At 37.1% G+C, this 22,218-nt stretch overlaps 1 protein-coding gene across 4 annotated transcripts in view; it reads left to right on the top strand.

Moving 5' to 3' along the window:
- Nucleotides 1-22,218, top strand: part of cntn4 (contactin 4) — a 175,525-nt gene that overhangs the window by 40,300 nt on the left and 113,007 nt on the right. For all 4 annotated transcript variants that reach the window (XM_056256197.1, XM_056256199.1, XM_056256196.1 and 1 more), the window contains exon 3: nucleotides 17,220-17,349. In XM_056256197.1, the coding sequence (XP_056112172.1) occupies nucleotides 17,220-17,349 (130 nt within the window). The remainder of the gene's footprint in view (nucleotides 1-17,219; nucleotides 17,350-22,218) is intronic.

Raw genomic sequence — 22,218 nt, 5'->3', positions numbered from 1 at the left:
GCCAGTGCAGTAGACTAAGAAAAGGACAGCACTGGAAAAGTTATGTTGCAGTAGTACTGAGTTCAGACCTAACCTAACATGTTTGCAGAAAAGAGCGATAATAGTAATGTGCCGATTTTTGCATTATTTGTGACATTATTTTCTATTTCACAAGTTCACCTACCCATCCAGTCTTAATAGTTAATGGTAAATGAACTTGGCTTGCGGTCCTTGAAGGAGGCTCAAACCCGAGGCTTGGCTTGAGCTCCGAGCTCAACCCCCCCTATAACGGTACTATGTAGAGGGAGAATGAGAGTAAAAGAGGAGGAGATGGGGAGGTGGAGGAATGTCAGAAGAATTGTCGCTGAAACAGCGAAATGACTGCTGCATATATAATAATCATAATGATGATTGACAGGGCTGAATGATTAGGCTCCTCCCGAATCTACGTTTGGAACTTCATTACAATTACATTTCCTAGTGATGTATGTCTCGAGACCACTTTTACGTGGTCTCGGTCTTGTCACGGCCTTGACGGTCTTTGGTCTTGGTCTTGTCTTGGTCTCGGACCTCTCGGTCTTGTCTAGGTCTCGCTGTCTCAGACCGAGACAGTGGTCGGGGGATTGAGCAATACAATACTACAATATCCACGGCGATATCCGCAACGGATTGAAGCGCGCGTCCGAGTGAAGACAAGTGCGGTGTGCGCGAGCCACACGAGAAAACACTGTATCCGCGCCACTGATCGCAGCGGCAACGAGCACTTTGATCACTTGATTTAAAAAAACACATTGGCCTATCATCATGTACAGTTTTTAATGTATTAATATTTAGTAAAACACATATCAGTGACATGATGGGTTTTAACTTCATTCAGGAGATTTTTGTGTGTGTAACCATAGCGACAAAACGACCAACTTTCGGATCCTGCACTTAAGCCTATAATTTTGTTTTTTAAAATATAATTATGTATTTAAAAGTTGCAAAATGGATTCATTTGGAGACTTCGAAATCAGCAGAGATAGGCAGGCAATGCAAAACAAAATCTTACAAGTTATTACTTAGCTTCAACACTAGTCTGTTTTTTTCCCTCCAGTCTCGACTTGGTCTCGGTCTTGGTCTTGGTCTTGGTCTCGACTTGGTCTGTCTTGGTCTTGATCTTGGTCTTGGTCTTGTCTTGGTCTCGATACCCTCTGGTCTTGGTAGTGTCTTGGTCTCGGTTTAGGCGGTCTTGACTACAAGTCTAACATTTCCCAACAAAATTCTCATCACCATAATATATACAATAATTTTATTTTTTACTTATATTTTGTAATTCTTATAATTGTGGTCAAAAGTGGTAATTTTCCTTAATAGTCCAACATATTGACTTCATTTTAATTTCTTAAAGCAAAATGTCATGTTTGTGGCTTTTTTAGGTTCGATGCAACGGTTTTCATTGTCATTGTTTCATTGTTACCCGAGTTCTCGTTTGTTTCCATGGTTTCTGATCAGTTCTCACCTGTTCCCTGTTCCGTTGATTATCATCTTCAGCGTATTTAAGCCCTCTGTTCCTTCTGTTCATTGTATTGTGTTAATGTCAATGTTCTTGGTGTTTATTAATAGTCTATTTCTTGTTCATTCTTGTATCTCGTATCTCTTGGGGGATATTCACTACCCTGACAATGTAGTTAAATGTCATTTCTTTTCTTTTTTTATTAGTTTTATATTTTATATATTATATTTTTAGTATTCATTTTCATTTTAGTTTAAGTTTAATAATTTTGTTATGTACTTTTATCATTTTTATTAGTGTTTTTTTTATTTAAGTTTTCATCTATTATTGATATTACACATATACTGTAGTTTCCTCACACAAATCTGTTGTATGACCTCAGGACTATTATATTAACTAATTGTGTGGTACTTTTTCATCCTTTTTGGAGCTTGAAAGCCACTGGTCACCATCTACTGCATGTCATGCTGGCGAGCAGTTTGCTAAATATATTTTGTGTGTGTGTGTGTGTGTGTGTTCTGTAATACAAAGCTGAGCATTTACAGTTACGATTATTGAAAAGTTTAAAGTAAAATCATTCACCGAATAAATTCTGAATGGTCACCTTTCCTGGAAAAGCAATATGCATTTATTCAAAGCAGCATAAAACATCTGCCATGATTATTTCCATTCTTTCAACATCGCAATATTTAATATAAATCATATCCACATGTGGCCAAAGTACTCATATCTATATCTTTCTCTTTCCATTATCATTTATCAACCCAAAGATGGATATTCCCCTTTGGCGCCGGACTAGCCCCATCTCACAGAACCCCATTCACTCTAATGGCTCCCGCAGAGCATGAACAATACGGGCAGCGTTTCCGTCGTTCCCTGACCTTGAACCAATTTATATAGCTTTCTGTCGCTCTCTTCCCACAAATGCATGATCAGATGTGTTGGGGGCTTCATCGAGCATGGAGGAATACATTTTCTTGTGAGTTCACCAGGGCACGCCGTGTGGCGTCTTCCACAGTTGGATTTACAGATATCGTAGCTCTTTTCTTAAAAAGAGTGGACCGTATCTCTAAGTTTAGCTTTTATCAAACCCAAGGGAGAACATGCCCACAATTGGCTTCAAGTCTGAGTTCTAAACAGACTTATCTGCCCGTATCTATAAGAGCTGAGCGTGGAAAAGCTGCTCTGCCCGTGGCTTATGGAGTGCAAAAATTAATGCAATAGATTTTGGATTTTCTAAAGAAGGTTTTGCCTTGTCTGCTTGTTGTAATTTATTCTCTATTCACTTTGTGGTTTGTGGTGAGATCTGTAAATTCACATGGTCACCTGGTCACAGAGATTGTGGTTTGTGCATTTGGTTCATTCGGAATGGGATTTTAAAAGGCTAAAGCTTGTAATCTTTAATGGCTTTCCTTTGAAAGACATACTGAAATCTCTAGCAACGTGTGTGTTTTCAATAAAATTTTAAATTTTTTCTGAAAGTCTTTAGTTATAAAGCTAAAGTAACTACAGTAAGTAGCCATTTGTCTTCAGTGTGAGAAACCGAACACAAGTGCTCTTAGTTTAATGTTCTCACCTTGAGAAATCCCTTCTTTTTTTTTAACCGACATAATGCATTTCTTTCATCTTTATGTATAAGAATCTTCAAATCCACACTCAGACGAGAGAGAGAGAGAGAGAGAGAGAGAGAGAGAGAGAGAGAGAGAGAGAGAGAGAGAGAGAGAGAGAGAGAGAGAGAGAGAGAGAGAGAGAGAGAGAGAGAGAGAGAGAGAGAGAGAGAGAGAGAGAGAGAGAGAGAGAAAAGTTAGCAGGAGTTTTTGACTTGGTGCTCAATTGATTGATTCCGGCCCTTTGCCAAGCCGGATTCCGAGACGTGGCATATGAGGTCACTCTCACACACACACTGTGTTAGAACTATAAAGGTAATGGTATTGTATGTTGTCATGGTGACAGACACTGCAATGATTTGAATATAAAAGTGTCACATTCTATATTATGCAAGCAGCATTACTGTTTGAAATTCTTGAAATGTCTGACATTTGAATAGAGAATTTCAGACTTCAGTAAATGAGTTCTAATGGCTAAATAGAAATAGTTTTGAATGTTAAAATATGTATTTATGCATGCATGCATTTTGATGTATTTAATATTTAAAACTATTTATATTTAGCCATAGGATCTGGTTCACTTTGTTTAGTATTATAAAATGAATAGTTTTGCCAATAAAATCTGATTGGGTGAGCCACATTCAAGGCCATTATAAAAAGGTCAACCTGTTGTACCTGCATGGGAAGTCTTGAACAGTTAAGGATAATGACTAATTTTAATATTGTTTATATTCACTATCATATGGCATTTTCCTTTATTTTATGAATTAAGGGGTAGCTTGCAATCGGTATACATTATATTCACTACCATGGTATATCTCAAAGTACCATGGATTACAATCCAGTGTTTATTTTAATTTTAGTATCATTGAGATATTATAGTTTTGAATTAGTTTTCATTTTTAGGATTTTCGTTTTCATATAAATTTTTATTTTTGTAAATTTTGAAAAAATATATATATTGTAGCCTATAATATGACTTGTTGTTTATATTTGTTTTGTTTTTATTGTATTTATATGATATTTGTATTTTTGTAAGTGAATTTTTGCCATGAAAATATTTGAATGCTGACATGGCATTAAATAAAATAATCTGAATCTGAATATGGTAAATTTTGTTTTGTGTTTTTTTTGTCATTTTTAAAATTTTAGATTTTAATGACTACAGTTTTTATTCATTTTTTAATTTCAGTTTTAGTTATTATAGTAGCACATCAATTTAAACTAAATAAAAATGAGAAATATTGCCTTGGAAAATAGCTGATATAAAATGTAATTTAAATGTAAAAAATTATTTAAAATGTAAATAAAAGTTTAGGGCTGCATGATTAATGATTTCTGCTTCCCTCGATTAATTAAAAATAATCGTCTTGATATTGGCTTCCTTAATCTTAATCTTCTTAATCTTCCCAATCTGGCAACCAGACTCACATGCAGTCCCTGGACAGCAAAAAAAAAGCGCTGATGATCTGACAACACTGACAAACATATGTTGGAGTTTAGTGATGTCCATTGTGAAGTTCTGCTTGAGTTAAAGTATCATACAGCCAGTATGAGGCCGTGTGATTTGGCTGCTTCTAAATCTGCGAGAAAACCTTCCCTGTGACGAACAGTAATAAATCCAAACTTGATTCTTCGACCATATTGTTTGCAATTGCGGTTGCTGAATAAATGTACTACTATGCACTATGTGCTACACTATAATACTATGGTATTGCTATATTATATGTTCAAAAATGTGATATGACCATGCATGTCCACGTAAGCATATTTTGGTGTGGTTTTGATATAGTGTTTTGTAGCTTGTTGCTTGATTTTACATAGATTTGATATTGAAAAATAAATTAATTGTACTTGGTCCTGAGACTGGTTCTCGGTCTTCTTGCTCTAATACATCTCTTGTCATTAATAACAGCAGCTTTAGTTGAGAGAAACCTTTAATCTGATCATTACAAAGAGTAGCGCAGTGTTAAGATCAATTAATACCTCATTATTCAAACACAAACTAGTCTTAGCAGCTGCCGCAACTGATTTTGCTCATTATCATGCATAGTTTGTTATATATTTTGGCTGTCAGAAGCACTTGAGAAGTGAATTATTTTAGCTGAATTATTGACAGCCCATGATTTAGCCACCCAGCGGAACTAATACTCTCAGGAGCAGATTTATGAAAGCCTTCAATACATGTTGGAATTTTCGCTCATGAATTTTCAGGGGCTTGATCAATGATTGGAGTGTGGCAAGAACCCCAACCAATCGCAGGTCCTCTTGCTCTGCATTGATCCAGCAATGCAGTCTGCACTCTGACAATGTCCCAGTAAATCATAGTCTTATGTGTGAACCACAGAACAGGGTAGAGAAATGACAACGAAATATTCCTATGAAACTTTGCCAAGTTATTACTCTCATTATTGCAATTTGCATTTTTTTTATATTACAAGCTGCCCCCAAAACACATGATAGTATACCAATTAGACACCAATTAATTAAATATGTGCTGAAACGCACAAAAAAATATATATTTGGTAATAATTTAAAATGTCTCAATTTCATGTGAGTTTGCACATTGTCAGTTTATTTGTTGTATTATTGTTCATTTAAACGCACACAAATCACTTAACATACAGACTCCCATTCAAATTATTTAGCTAATAAGTTTAAACTTAAAGGTGCAGTAATCGATTTCTGAGAAACGCTATTGAAAATGGATTAGACCGAGCACAACAACACACTTGTAGCCAATCAGCAGTAGGGGGCGTGTCCACTCATGATGGGGGAGGAGAGAGAGTGAGCAAGAGGGAGATTTAAAGAAAGACTGTAGAAAGAGAGATGGCTGAGAGACATTACAAAAGAGAAAAAGTCAGAGGAATATCTCTGGAAAAAGAAGGGTTATAATCAGGCAAGAGCTTTAGGACCCGCGTTTATATTAGACAAGCTTTCCAGCGCTGGAGAGACATAAGCAGGAAGGCCTGAAAACAGATGCCGAGGTTGTGTTGTTTCTATTCCATACGCGAGTAACACTGGTTTTGCTGTTTCACAGAACCAAGATATGCTGTTGTTGTAATGTTAGCTAAAGTAACAGGACAGTTTTTAGTGTCATTGTTTGTCTGGAGCTGCTGTGCTGCTGGCGACTATCAACGAACTCTTGCTTGTATATACTCTTGTGTACTGTATGTTCATAATTTATTCTTCCTTGTCTTTCAATCATTATCTTTGCTTTATTTTTCGCGAAGTATTATTTTGCTTTGCTTTGGCCTATGATTAAAAAAGAAACCCACTCTAGCATTGCTTGTTCGTGCATTTTGGGGGTGGAGCAATGAAGGGAATGTTCTGTTTATTTGTGTGCAATTCAAATATCTCAGAAATCGCTTCACTCTAAAAAATGCTGGGTTGTTTCAACCCATGTTTGAGTCAAATATGGACAAACCCAACTGTTGGTTTACATTTTTAAATAATTTTAAGTTTTAAAACTTTTTTTGTGTGAAATTTTGGAAATTAAATTGAAGTGTGAAAATGTCCCATTGTCAATATTCTCAGAATCTCATTATTCAAAACATAACGGTGAACTGTGATTGGTCTTATTTTTGACCACGATTTGCATACTGAATTGTGATTGACTTTTTGCATTTAACTGTTTATCACCTTTACGTTGCACATTGACTTTGTTTACTGTTATATGGAGCCTGAAAATAGACAGTAAAAAAGTGACAACCCTGCAACAGTGCAAGTGATGCCACGAGCCACTTTTTGTTGATGTACTGTAACCTAATGTATTTAGCTTATTAGACAATTCAGCGATGTTAGACAGACACCGATGTTGTTGACTTGAATGAAATCAATTGATTTAAATGCTACTTCATACAGTAAAGTACATTTTTGGTGCCTGTTCCGTTCTATCTATTCTTTGTGTCTTTTGATCTTTTTCTGTTGTAGCTTGATCTTAAATCACTGTGAACCACCGAACGGGATGAGATAAGAGAAACTTGCAACCTTTTGTCATGTTTTTTCTCTTTTTTTTCTCTTCCAACTGCTATTCGCACCCTCCGCTGTTCTGTGGACCACGGCATCTGGTCTACGCCACCCTGTGTCCCGTTGCCAGGCCAACAGTGGCAGTGTCCTATTAGCACAGCCCTGCGGACTCCTCAAAAAGACTATCGAGCAGAGTACAGCTGAGCCTCTGATACAGCACTGTCCTGATCCTCGTCCACGTCTGCATTTCTGCAGCCTCAGCCTCAGTCTCTCCATCTGGTCTTTGAAGGAGACCAGAAACCCCCAAGTAATCAATTTTTAGTGAGACACTCCAGCGCCTGTGATATTTCAAGTACCTCCTGACTTTGTGAAAAATAATCTTGCGCAGGATGACGTCTTAATACCAGGCTGCTCGGTTCCTGCGATTGACTAGATTAAAGCTTTCATTAGCTTTCATTTGATTTCATTGCAGTTCATTGATGACAGTATTAGCGGGAGCTGACTTCTTGTTGATGAAAGCCAAGACCGTCTCTGGGTAACAGAAGCCCTTGTTCCGCTCCAGGTGGACTCACCTGCTCCATCTCGGGGGATGCAATTATTCTCCTCGTGGCTGCATGAAGTCAAACGCATCCCTAGATGGCTGCGCAGGCAAGCCCTTGTTAATTGGTGATGTCAGCGATTCACCGCTGGTCCTGTTTTCTTTTCTACCGTTCTCGTTTTTTTTATGTTTCCCTTTTTGGCACCTGCTTCGTTTTGTTGTCGGTTGCGCTTGCTCGACATTTTCTTCTGCATATGTATATATCGATAAATGTTTTATTCATGGGAATTGCAAACCGATCCCGTTCCTACCTCCTCCCCCTCTCTCTCTGACTTCCTCCTAATGCTTGTTTGAGGTATCATAACATGTTTGGCAGAGCAAGCCGAGATGTTTTTGATGAGGAAAAATGTGACAGACTTAAGTTGAAGTCTTTCTTGACACTGCAGGGATCTTTTAATGAGAATGCGTCGTTAATTGACTGACTGGGAGATGCGGTTGATCACAACACATGCAATCTTGCAGTTTTGAACCGACTCGTCTTCCCGAAGGATAAACGCACCTGTTCCTGATTGTGCTGTTGCCACCATTTAATGTGATTTTAAAGATCTTATTTTGAATTAAAACGTTAACTTTGTTTTTTAAAAGTCTTGTCAGTCCTTGTGGTGTTGTTGTTCATTGATGTACGTTGTCATGGAGCAAGACATGATGCAAGGCTCGTGAAACGTGTCTCATGCCTTGTGTCATATGTCCTCTGGATATATTCCGTTTGTGTTTGTACAGGTGATTGGCCCCTCTGCATCCAACATCAACAGTAACATAAGACAAGATAACACTATGTCAAACATACAGAATATTTTTAGTGCTCTCCCTCTGGAATTGTGCACATATCGGTTGAATAAATGTCTTATGAAGTGAAATGTGTAGGTTTTTTCTGATAAATGGATTCTGATTATCTATCTATCTATCTATCTATCTATCTATCTATCTATCTATCTATCTATCTATCTATCTATCTATCTATCTATCTATCTATCTATCTATCTATCTATCTATCTATCTATCTATCTATCTATCTATCTATCTATCTGCAATACAAGCTCTCAAAGCTGAAAGCATTTTGCAGTTAATGGAATTAAATGGATTTCTCAGAAAATAACCCTTGGAAAATTGTTATGATTTCTGCTGCTTTTCCCCCACATCTTATCGCTTGGTTAAATTGTTTTGAAAATTTTCTAAGCTGCTTATTTATTTAGCACAACCAATGATGTGCTGACACCCCTTGTCGCTAAAAAGCATTTTTCTGTTATTTTGAAGCTGAAATATGTGTGGATGTTCTCTGGTTTGGAGAAAATGCTCACTCCTGCTGCTCTTTAGAAGCCCGATGACCTTTAGCGCTTTTTATGACTGCTGCAGACTAAGTTAGTTAGTCTCAATTCTTCTTCCTCTGTTTTTACTTTTGCGAAATTTGCTTCATCAGTTGTGCACAGATCTAGCGAGGTGAAGTGCAATACTTAATGAGTTTTCTTTGCACAGAGACAACAAACATGCACAAACCAGCAACACCTTAAAGGGTTAGTTCGCCCATTTGAGACATGAAGTTGTATGCAATCCTTACCAGCACTATAGTGCATACACACTGACCCACTCTCTTGTCACCTCCCTGGTCAGAGTTCTGGCCGCTGGAAAGTTTTTCAATGAAGTACTCCCGGTTATTTTCCGGGGTCACAAAAATTACTTTCATCATCTGATCCGTCTGGCATTGTGCTAAAATTGGTTTAATCATCAGAAGTTTCGCAGTCAGACACGTTGTCAGCGAGTCGCGCTATCAACAGCTGATCGGAACGTGCGCACTGTTGACGTTGACAGCAGCGCGGATTGATAGAAATGGATAGAAAATAGTGCCGATTAAAACTGAGGTATGAATTTTGACCGGCGTGTTTTTTGTGTGGTAAATTAATCAAGCTTTGAAACGCAAATCATTTTTTCACGTAAAAACGCACAGTTTTGTGACCCCGGAAAATAACCGGGAGTACTTCATTGAAAAACTTCCAGCGGCCAGAACTCTGACCAGGGAGGTGACAAGAGAGTGGGTCAGTGTGTATGCACTGTAGTGCTGGTAAGGATTGCATACAACTTCATGTCTTAAATGGGCGAACTAACCCTTTAAGTTATACAAAGTACAAGTGTAATTAGCTGAGGCTGTAGGTGTAAAATTATGGAGAATGTACATCAAACCAATGGCATTTGCTTATTTGCAAAAAAAAATAGGAGGACTGAAGGATAGATCAGTACATCCATCCATCCACCCATCCATCCATCCACCCATCCATCCATCCATCCCTTAAAGGGGTCATATAATGATACATGCACTTTTACAAGTTGATTGTACTGAAATGTGTGTTGGCAGTGTCTGTACACAACCATCATATAATGATAAAAATCCATCCAGTGTTTTTGTTTTAATCTCCTTATATGTTTTCCCCTGCCTCAAATTGAGCCGTTCGTTTTGGTGACGTCAATAAAATGGACGCCCCTCCCACGATTGTGCATACTCCGCGCGGACCGGCGCGGCCATTGTTGATATATGCTGGAGCTGTCTATGAGCAGAATGGCGTCTAAGCGATTGTGGTGTTCTGTTCTTGGGTGTACAAGGAACACAGAGTGATTTTGATGTTCCTAAATCCGAACCGCTAAAGACGCAGTGGCTGAGTTTGTTTTCGAAGGGAATATTCCCCACGAGCAACGTCAATGCGTTCATGTTTGCACGAATCATTTCACACACCAGACTGCTTTATAAAGAAGGGTCAGTATTAGGGATGGACATTTTTCAAAAATATTGCATTCGAATATTCGGGCTCATAAAAATCGAATATTCAAATATTCGTTTATTTAAATGACGTTTAACGAAAAAGACGTTATTTTTTAAGTTACCATTTAGTTTTTGTCACCATTTCTGAACAAGCTTACAATTAGGCAATATACACAACAAGCTTACAATATATGTTAAAGTATTCTTTTAGTTGAAAACATTAAACAGTAGGCCTATGTGTAAACAAAAAAATATAAAAAACAAAAGCATTAATAAAAGCATGCTCAAGCAGCGCAAACGAACTAAAGGGGCTTTCGCACAGGACGCGGAATGCGCTGCGCTGGCCGCTGGGTTCAGCGTTGCCCTTCAGATACAACGTGATTTGCGCTGCGCTATGCCAGAGCAAAGTAGGCAGAGTTTTCAAAAACCTTAAGCGGGAGTTCTACACGTCAGTATAATAACGTTAGTTATTTAGATTTTTGTTCCTCCTTTCGGTCAGCAGTAAACTATGTATCTGTCCCGTGCACAGTGCTAGCCGTTCATCCATTTTGATTTCCGTGTTTGTTTGGATGTCCCGTTTCTATTGGCCGCGCTGGTAATCGTCACAGAGTGCAGCGGCAAAAGTCGAACTATTTTGAACTTTGACCGCGGCATGCGCGCGAGCTGCGCTTGCGCTTTGGTCGACGCAGCAACAAAACGTCTTCGCGCGGCGCAAGCCATTGAAATGAATTGGTTTCATAGCGCAACGCTTTCCGCGTCCTGTGTGAAAGGCCCATAATAAAGCAGATAGCGCCAGATATCGTACAGAACGTACACACACTCGAGTCAGCATATGATTATCGTGTTTATATTGTTTCACGTTTATATTGAGAAAAACAATAATATCCAAATGCAGGGGCGCCGCCAGCAATTTATGCTCGAGTGAGAAAAGGCGCTTTGCTGACAGACGTTTCAGAGACACAAAGATTTCGGTGCTCTAAGTTTCTAACAGCACTTTGCATTTTCTGTTCTTAAACCGGTCTCCCTCAACAAAACTTAAAGGAAGTATATGTCTTAAAATAATTTTGCTATATAAGTTATCATTTCGGATCACGCGGGGTCCAGCTGCGCTTACCTGCAGTCGTGATGCAGTGATGGTCAGCTGCCTTTCCTCATTCGACTGTTTGGATTTCATGGGATTTCTCATTGTGGTGATGATATTATAACTCAGATTAATTAATTAATTTGATCAAAAGTAATTCCATTTAGTAAGATCATTTTCGAGTAATTCCAAACTTCGCGAGGCAGACGACAACATTATGTGATCAAATACACACAACTTGTTAACACACTCCACAGCGCCACCCAGTGCATTTAATTATAACTGCGAGTTAGTGCTTGGGATTTATCATGGATTCACTGCACTTACGGCCAGCAAAGCAACGTAGTAAAATTCGAATAGTATTTTATTTTTCGAATAATAATTACAGATCGAATATTCGAAAATTCGAATATTCGTGCACACCCCTAGTCAGTATAAAGCTGGTTTTGCTAAGAAGCGGCTCCTGAATAAAGGATCCAACTATTCGTGTTCCTGCTGAACCTCCAGAAGAACTGAAGTGAGTGTAACGTTTTATTAACCTTTATATTAATACGTATATTAATCTTTGCAAATCGCTTGCTGCACGCTTCACAATGCGTCTAAGGTTTACACTCAGGGTACATTACGGCATGTTTTCTATTTACGACTTTCTCAATATAATTCATAATCCCACGTCTATAATGAACAACGCGTTATAGTTGTTGTGTTATTGTGTTACAAACGGTGTACGCACAGAACAGAGAGGCGGGGTGAGAAAAGCTCATTATCATTTAAAGTCATATGCACTGAAACGGCGTGCTGAAAACAGAGCTGTTTTTGACCAGGTAAAATAAGTGTTTTCTTACAATACTAATGAGAATTTTTAATAAAATTATATTACAAACTTTTAATTTAGACCCTAAATAATCATATTAGCTTGTACAAAAATTAGCATTATATGACCCCTTTAAAAAAAAACTTGTATTAAGCAGGAATGCAATAAATTGATCAAAAGTGACAGTAAAGGCATTCCAGGATGAATTTTATATCCTAAAAAGATACTCATAATCGCATTTTTACCAACCAAATCCAAACAATGTGTTGTGGAGCAGTGTTTATCACCAGGTACAGAGAGAATGTACCGTGGTGCCTCTGACACTAAAATAAGGGGCTGTCATTGTCATGTCACAGGAGGAATTAGTAGAGATAGTTAGAGCTCTGATGAAGTAACTGTCTCTGCGATGGGAAGCAAAACAAGCCCAATTAAAGCTCCCGGGACCTAGAGAGCAGCCATACAGGTGGTAGTGATTCACACGCACTTATGCGCTGTGGAACAAATTTTACTGTGTTATTGTGTAGACAACTGTTTTTACTTGTTTACACATATACACTCAATCCAATAAAATGAAAAAGGATGCAAAATAAGGCACTTAGTATCGAATGCGCTCTTCACCAGTGATGTAAGTATCCATTTACTCTGGAAAGACGCATCAGTTGTTGTAGAATGGATGGTGAACACTGACTGACACTCAAATATTTTGAGATGAAGCAGAACATGAGAGCTGGGTATCTTTTTGATATTTGAACACATTACAAAGCCTTTCAATTGAAAGATATAATTCCTGAGATTTACGTATATTCTCAAATTACTCAGATTTTACAGCAGGTCGTCACTTGATTTCATGTGTTATTTCTAAATTAACACACACACTCATATTGTGTTTTCTTGTTTTATGGGGACTTTCCATAGACATACTGATTCTTATACGGTACAAACTATATATTCTACCCCCTTACACTAACCCTAGCCCTGAACCTAACCATCAAAGAAAACTTTCTGGATTTTTACATTTTCAAAAAAACATCACTTAGTATGATTTATAAGCTGTTTTCCTCATGGGGACCAAAAAAATGTCCCCACAAGGTAAAAAATTACTGGTATTACTATCTTTGTGGGGACTTTGGTCCTCACAACGCAGGGTTTACCACGACCACACACACACACACACACACACACACACACAAATTAACATATTTTTGTTTGTAAAATAAATGTTGTTGATACTAATTTATTTTCAGATTTTTATTTAAATCATGGTTTACATTTAAGTCAATTTGTTATAGTTTGTAAATATAATATTATAATTTAAGAGTGTTTATATGAAATTTAGTGAAATTAATCAATATTCGGTGATAATGCATTATATAAATTGGCATCAATTATGTTTAGAAAGGTATTGGATAGAAATGTTGAAACTTAAAGCCTGCTGTATGTATTTTAAGGTCTTATATATATATTTTTATATTACAATCAGAATTGTTTTTCAGCATTTCATATGGAGTGAGCTGATACCAGAATTTTTTTTGCCCTTTCATTTTTATATATCCAAAAGAAATGTAGAAATATATTTTTTATATATGAACTATTTTTTAGTGCCAACACTTTTTGAATAATGTCTGAGGTACAAAACACATTTACATGGCTTATGGCAAAACATTATGCAACCAGGCTGCCTAAAAAGAAATACGTTTATGTTTTTTAATTTTTTTTAAAGAACTCAGGAAAAAGGAAATCCAAAAATGTTCTCCTTAAAAGAAGCTTAAAATGTATCTCTCACTGTCTCCTGCAAGCAATACAAGCTCTCAAACCAGAAAGCATTTTTCAGTAAATGGAATTAAATGGATTTCACAGAAATGAACCCTAAGAAAATGGTTATGATTTCTGCTGCTTTTTCTCCCGTTTTATCGCTTGTTTAATAATGTTTAGAATTATTTTCTAAGCTGCTGATTTATTTAGCACAACCAATGATGTGCTGACACCCCTTGTCGCTAAAAAGCATTTTTCTGTAATTTTGAAGCTGAAATATGTGTGGATGTTCTCTGGTTTGTGGAGAAAATGCTCACTCCTGCTGCTCTTTAGAAGCCTGATGACCTTTAGAGCTTTTTATGGCTGCTGCAGACTAAGTTAGTTAGTCTCAATTCTACTTCCTCTGTTTTTACTTTTGCTTTTGCAAGATTTGCTTCATCAGTTGTGCACAGATCTAGCGAGGTGAAGTGCAATACTTAATGAGTTTTTTTTGCACAGAGCCAACAAACATGCACAAACCAGCAACACCTTAAGTGATATAAAGTACAAGTGTAATTAGCTGAGGTGTCAAATTATGGAGAATGGCAGACTGTTTAAATACAGTAAAGGAGCAATTCATAGACAAGATCGATTTTTCCAACAACAAAAGACTGCAAATGTAACAGCACAGCAGCATTATTATATTTTAATGTTATCTTCACCCACGTCTCTTCAGCTTTGATATTATAATCTCTTCATAATCATTTGGTAATATTCAGCTGTTTTGCAGATTTTGAGAGATGGAAGAAAACATGCCCAAGCCATTGCATTAGTTTTTGAAAGTAACAACATTTCCTCTTTGAAAATGATCACTGGAATGTTTTCAATTAATACATTGTATTTTCACTATGAGAATTATGATTTTTACATTATCATTCAGTGATCTTATTTAATATACCTCATATAGTGACAGATTTTTTTTAAAATGTTGAAGAAACATTAAAATTTTACTTAATGCCTATATATATTTTTGTTTAACAGATTGAGCCAAAATAGTTTTTTGCTTGGTACATAAAGGCCCGGTTTCACAGACAGGGTTTAGCAGGATTAGGCCTTTGTTCAATTAGAACATTTAAGTAGCTTTTATAAACGTGCCTTAAAAAACCACATTACTGGTGTGCATCTCGAGACAAAACAATGGCACTGACATATTTTAAGATATGTCAGTGCAAGTTGTTTTCAGTTAACCCTTTGATGCGCAAACTATGGATACCCCTTCTAATGCACAACATGGGTCTAAAAAGACCCGTATTCATTTCCTATGTTATTTCATGCAAGGCTTGGCATTTTTTTGTTTCACCTTTTGAAATCCCTTTATTTGAGAATTTAATATTTTATGATCTATAAATTTCATGATTTATGAATATTCAAAATATCTTGTTTTCAATTATCACAAATTCATATTTTAATATTTCCTAGGTTTTGTGTTAAAACATCAAGTTTACACACATGGGTCTAAAATGACCCATCTATGCAAGCGCGATAAAACAAAAGAATAAAGAAAACTTTTTGTTAAAATAGCCAATGTCACAGTTGTTTAGATCAACACATTTACTGTAACACTTGAAATATGTTTATTGGCCACTTTGTCACACATAACACACATAACCGATAACACTGAAATTGAACTGTAGTGTAGTGCAACTGTAGGGGGATCTCCCCACCACCAATGTGCAGCATCCACCCAGATGATGCGACAGAAGCCATAGTGCACCAGAACGCCACCACACGACGGCTTATGTGACCGTTAGCATTGATTTATGACCACAAATAAAAATAAATATGGAGGTACAAGGTTTCTGCCCAACAGCGACAATATATACTTGTGTATATATAAATAACTTTCTATTGCAACTTTTATTTTGTTGACCTATTAGATAAAATAGAATATGTCGACCGCAAAGTAGCTAATAGTATTGGACATGTTTCTCTTTTGCACTAGTAATGGATTTCAAGGTCAAAGTAACCTTAGCCTAAAACGTTCAAATATTAGGCTATATCTAGATGTCTTTCACAAAATATCAAATATTTTCTGTGACAAAAAAATTTATTAAATCAAACTTACATGCATGAAATATACAAAAGCAGCCGTGTTGAATTGTGAAATGTGTGGCAGCTGGCAGGTGAATAGTTTTCTGCAGTAAATATATTTATACTATTTATAAATATCAAAGGTTCCTATATGGGTCATTTTTGACCCATGTGTGTAAAATGCCCCATGTTGATGTAGAAATACAAAAACCGTGTTTGTTTATAAAGTAAGAAAGGAAAAATAAATATAATGATTTTTGGAAATCAAAAACAAGATATTTAATGAATACCTGGATGAATAAATGATAAAATACATTTCTTTCAAATATTCAGCAAAGAAACATGAATACGGGTCTTTTTAGACCCATGTTGCGCATTAGAAGGGTAGTGACACAAAAATGATTTTTATTCGAAAAGTAAGAAAGGAAAAATTTAAATAAGGATTTGTAATGATCTAAAAACAAGTTAATTGAGGAATACCTGGAATACTGATGTTGAAATTAATTTCTTGCAAAGATATAGAAAATGAAGTTACTCAGTCGGGTCTATTTAGACCCATGTTGTGCATCAAAGGGTTAAAACAGCTCAATAATGCATTTTAGTCTGGGACTACGCTTAAGCCTTGTCTGTGAAACCAGGGGCGAGATTTATTTTTTGGTCCCATGTCTCAAAACCTAGAAAATTGTGCGGTTATCTGAGCAGGTTGCGTGAGTAATCTCAGTGTGTCACCTCACGTGAAGAGCCTCAAATCACAACTGAGAGGCGCTTACCACACGTCTAATTGCTTGAGCGTTTTCCGTTACAACTGCGCTGCCATAGCGAAGGTTAAAAACAGACCACAGAGGTGATGGAAAGCGATGAACGTGTGTCTTCAAACCATTGTTCTGTATCAATCAACGGCGATTCCATTACAGTTGCCGTGGTGTTAGTTGAATTAATTGATATGTTTTGTCTGCTTGTGGTTTGACTCTCTAATGCCTTACCAGTGCTGGCCTGCTCAGTGCCACCAGCTAATAGCTTGTTTTGCAAGCAGGTTGGGTGTCTGTAAGTGGAGCGTGCTGATCGCTCTCTTTCTCTCGCTCTCTCTCTCCCTCTCTGTCTGTAGGCAACACGCTGCAGACTCCCGTGTTCTCCAAGCAGCCAGGCAGCATTGTGTTTCCAGTAGACTCCATGGAGAAGAACAGAGAGGTGGTTTTCAGCTGTGAGGCACAAGGTGACCCTCCTCCTTTTTACAGGTGAGCTCACTGCCAACTTTCTACCGCAAAAGAAACGTGCGCACTGTTGACGTTGACAGCCGCGCGGATTGATAGAAATGGATAGAAAATAGTGCAGATTAAAACTGAGGTATGAATTTTGACCGGCGTGTTTTTTGTGTGGTAAATTAATCAAGCTTTGAAACGCAAATCATTTTTTCACGCAAAAACGCACAGTTTTGTGGCCCCGGAAAATAACCGGGAGTACTTTATTGAAAAACTTCCAGCGGCCAGAACTCTGACCAGGGAGGTGACTACAGAGTGGGTCAGTGTGTATGCACTATAGTGCTGGTAAGGATTGCATACAACTTCATGTCTTAAATGGGCGAACTAACCCTTTAATCGATTGGTTTCTATTTCTGCAGCATTGCACTGGGTAGCCCCCACCCAAAGTGAAAACTCATTGGTCCAACATTTTTCCCATCATAGCTGTAGATTGAACATCAAACATTTGATGTACTGTTTTTTTTAAGTTTTTTTAATTTATTGCAAAAATAGTGACCGTTTTCTGACTGGTTTCCACAACTGCCATTGGTCAGCCAAACAGATAGTCCCACCCCAAACTCACTCCATTGGTTTGGCCAATGTTTCTGTGTAGGAGTTTTTATAATTACGTTTCAGTAAAAAGTATATAGGTAAATAAAGGAAAATGAATGAAGATATAAAATGAAAATTAAAGAAAGGTATAAATGAAGATTCATGTAGTGTGGAAAATGTGATATTTGTAATTAGATTCATAGTTTTACTTTTAGATCTTACATTAAACATGTTGAATATACTTGGCAATTTTTTAACTGCTTTCAAACAGACACATAATTATTGTGATATACTACTGTACAAAAGTTTGTGGTGGGTAAAGTTTTTTTTTTTTTTTTTTTTTACGTTTCTTATGCTCACCAAGGCTGCATTTATTTGATTTTTTTTTTTTTAACTACCTTCTTTTGAATATATTTTAAAATGTAATTTGTTCCTGTGAAGGCAAAGCTGAATTTTCAGCAGCCATTACTATATTCTTCAATGTCATATGATCCCAAACTTCTGAGTGGTAGTTTATTTTTGAGCCGTTTTCAAGCAAATGCATAATTATTGAGATATGTATTTAGAATTATTGTCAAAAGGCAAAAAAGAGAGAGAAAATTTTAGCTACATATTGGACTGACTCTGTTTTTATTCTCCTTCACATATTATGATTTATTTATTTGTGGTTAAGTATGTTCTTAAGAATGCTAATGTAGCGTCTGGCCTCTAATGAACATGTTCCCCTGACACTGTTCAGATGTGCTGTAGAAAGTTGGATCCTTGTGCAGTTCCAGAATTGATCAAGCTTAATGGAAAAGCTAATCAGTAGCTTCCTCTTTCCTGTCAGGAAGGTTGAATCATGGAGCCTTTTGATGAATGTCCTTCTCTCACCAGCTCGAGTGTCCATCACTTTCAAAGTGCATTAAGTTCAACCTCCTGAACTACTCCCATCTTTCCCTAGTGCCTGTGCGCTATATTCCAAGTTAAGGTTGTCAAACGTACAGCTACTACCTTGACTGTACCAGCACTTCTGCAGTACCAGTAGTACTGAGTACCAGGTATATTCGGTAGCCGCTGATAGACGTTGCTTTCAAATGCACTCGTTCGTGTTTGTTTGAGTGCTCTCTGTGCGTCAAATGTTTCTATTTACAGCGTGTTTTTACAAGCATTGAGCATTGTAGCCAATCACAATCAAATCTGTTGAGCGCAGGATCAAAATGGCCGATCAGAGGTGTCAGTCAGTAGTGCTAATTTTGTTAAGGAAATCTATGACGAAAAATGTTCGTTGACGTCCTTTTTTTCCATGACTACGATGAGATAATGACGAGACGACACCAATATCATTAAACTGTAACTGTGACTATATCAACATGCTATATCGTTGACGAAAAAAAACTTAAATGTTGTTAAAAAATCAAACTTGACCAAAATCACTGTTTTGTCCAAAAAAAGAGGACACAATATTACAGACGGCTGTACAAGCCTTTACTACAAGCCTTTAATACAAAGTCTCTTGTCATGCTGTTGTTTTAATAGAAAAACTTGTCATTTTCAATTAATGGAATTTCTAATTAGGAATTTCACTGTTTTATTTTTTGAGAAGTTTCTTGTTTTAGCAGTTTTCATAATGTAGAGATGTTCATTTATATGATAAATAGCCTATAATAAATCAAGAAACTAGATGAGGTAAAATAAACCATGCGTATGAGCTGACAATCTCTTGATTTATGCCTATAGGTGAAAGTGCAATAATTCTGATTAAATGAAAAAATAAACATCTCAAATGACAACAATTGTTGTGATTACAATTGTGTGCAAAATTATCTTGATTATTAATTTAACCATTATGCTGCATATTGAAAAATGTGACTAAGGTTTCATTGACTAAAACTAGACTAAAATGCTCAGACATTTAGGCCTGGTTTCACAGACATAATATATCACTGTAAGTTGCTTTCAGTTAAAACAGCTCAAACATTCATTTTATTCTTGAACTAGGCTTAAAGGATAATTCCAGTATTTAGCACTGTGAGTCTATTTTCTAGTTTGTTTTGGATGAAGTATAGTGGTGGACACAGAAATTTTGACGATGGGTGGGTCCTGTCTCGCCTTTTTACCGCTTCAGAGTGGCTGTCTACCGGCATGCACAAACATGTCCTTAAACAACCCTTAACGTTCCTTTTCAAAACTGTGCAACTCACCGAGTGGTTAGTGCTGTTCGTTGATGATTAAAAACAAATATATCGGCGCAATGGATGATTTCAATCCGTGTTATTTGCTATAGTGGAACTATTTTTTCAGATACCTCACAACCGCGTATAAACTTCCGCTCGATATTTGAGTCTGAAGCGCAGTAATTTCAACGAGCAATGAGTCCTTCAACAGAAATCAATGCGATTTTACAAAATGCCAAATAAATCAAGACATAAACTGCATTTCGCTACGCTTCTTGTTTTGGAACATCAACGAACACCACTAACCACTCGGTGAGTTGCACAGTTTTGAAAACGAACGTTAAAGGGATAGTTCACTTTGAAATGAATTTTTGGTATGTTTTAGCTTACCTCAAGGGCATCCAAGATGTAGGTGTCTTTGTTTCCGCAGTAGTTTCAATTTTGATATTTTTAGGCCAAACCGTTCTTGTCTGTCAGTCATATAATGCAGGTATATGGTCACCACCTCAAAGAGCATGCACAGAGAAGTCCAAATTAAACATGATTTAATGACTCGTAAATGTAACTACACATTGATGGCCTAAGACACGAAACGAGCGGTTTGTGTGAGAAAACGAACAGTATTTATATAGTTTTTACCTCTTGTAACCACAGCCACGTCCAAGTCATCTAAGGGCGCGGGCGCTTCGATCTGCGCAAGCGCCGGAAAGCGCCGGAAGTGATCTCTCGCGCATGTACGTGTAAAATTCAACGTTGTCTGTTGATATATCGAAATTGCCTTCCATTGCGATTTCCTGTATCTAAATATGTTTAGATCTTCACAGTGAAAGGTAACACTTCTGAAATCTCTGTGTAAACAATGAGTGACGTACACGAGCGAGAGATCACTTCCGGCGCTTGCGCAGACCGAAGCGCCCGCGCCCTCAGATCACTTGGACGTGGCTGTGGTTACAAGAGGTAAAAACGATATAAATACTGTTCGTTTTCTCACACAAACCGCTCGTTTCGTGTCTTAGGCCATCAATGAGTACTTACATTTACGAGTCATTAAATCATGTTTAATTTGGACTTCTCTGTGCATGCTCTTTGAGGTGGTGACCATAGACCTGCATTATATGACTGACAGACAAGAACGGTTTGACCTAAAAATATCAAAATTGAAACTACTGCGGAAACAAAGACACCTACATCTTGGATGCCCTTGAGGTAAGCTAAAACATACCAAAAATTAATTTCAAAGTGAACTATCCCTTTAAGGGTTGTTTTAAGGACATGTTTGTGCATGCCGGTAGACAGCCACTCTGAAGCGGTCAAAGGCGATTCTAAAAGAGTCAAAAAGTCGAGACAGGACCCATCGTCAAAATTTCTGTGTCCACCACTCTAGTTCATCCAAAACAAACTAGAAAACTAGACACAAAATGCTAAATACCGGAATTATCCTTTAAGCCTTGTCTGTGATAAAGATCTAAAACTTGACTAAACAAAAACAGGACAAGGTTGACTAAATATGCTTAAAAACTAAAACGTACATTTTGGCACAGGTCTAAGACAAAGAGGCCATTTACACAACAGCGTTTTCAACTAAAAATGGGAAACTTTTATGCGTTTTGGCGGCCTGAAAACACAAGCTTTTAAAATCTGGTTTCAAAGTGCAAGTTTTTGAAAACAATCTCGTTATCGTTTCCATGTAAACAACAAAAGCACAATTTTTTTTAAACGGTGACGTCATGCACATGCGTATTACGGCGCGTAATGTTTCTTTACAAAGTGACATCGCCAACTGGTCTGGCATACATAACAGGGTTTTTAGTCGTTTTGACAAGCAAAGGAAAAACGTTTCCGTTCTTAGCACATCGTTGTCGTGTAAATGTACCCCAAGACTAAATAAAAAAAAGAGCTGACAAATTTAACACTAAGTTTAACACCGCTGAAAATGTACGAGGTTGAACGCTCATGAATCCTTTCATTATAACCAACAAAGTGTAAACACAATGTAAATGAGATTCATTGTACAATTAAGACATCTTTTTTAATTATAATTAGAGTTTTCGCAAGAGTGATGAATTCAGTGAGCCTAAGTCATTATAAAAGGAGGGCTCTTCTCTCGTTTTCTGTTTGTTACCTATTCACAATCTGAATACAAGTTTAGTTTTTCATG

This window comes from Rhinichthys klamathensis, unplaced genomic scaffold (genome assembly GCF_029890125.1).
Source record: "Rhinichthys klamathensis goyatoka isolate OS25496 unplaced genomic scaffold, OSU_Roscu_1.1 h1tg000124l_1, whole genome shotgun sequence".
Classification (NCBI taxonomy): domain Eukaryota; kingdom Metazoa; phylum Chordata; class Actinopteri; order Cypriniformes; family Leuciscidae; genus Rhinichthys; species Rhinichthys klamathensis.
The sequence above is the reverse complement of the archived record's forward strand: the minus strand, read 5'-3'. Positions and strand labels throughout refer to the sequence as shown.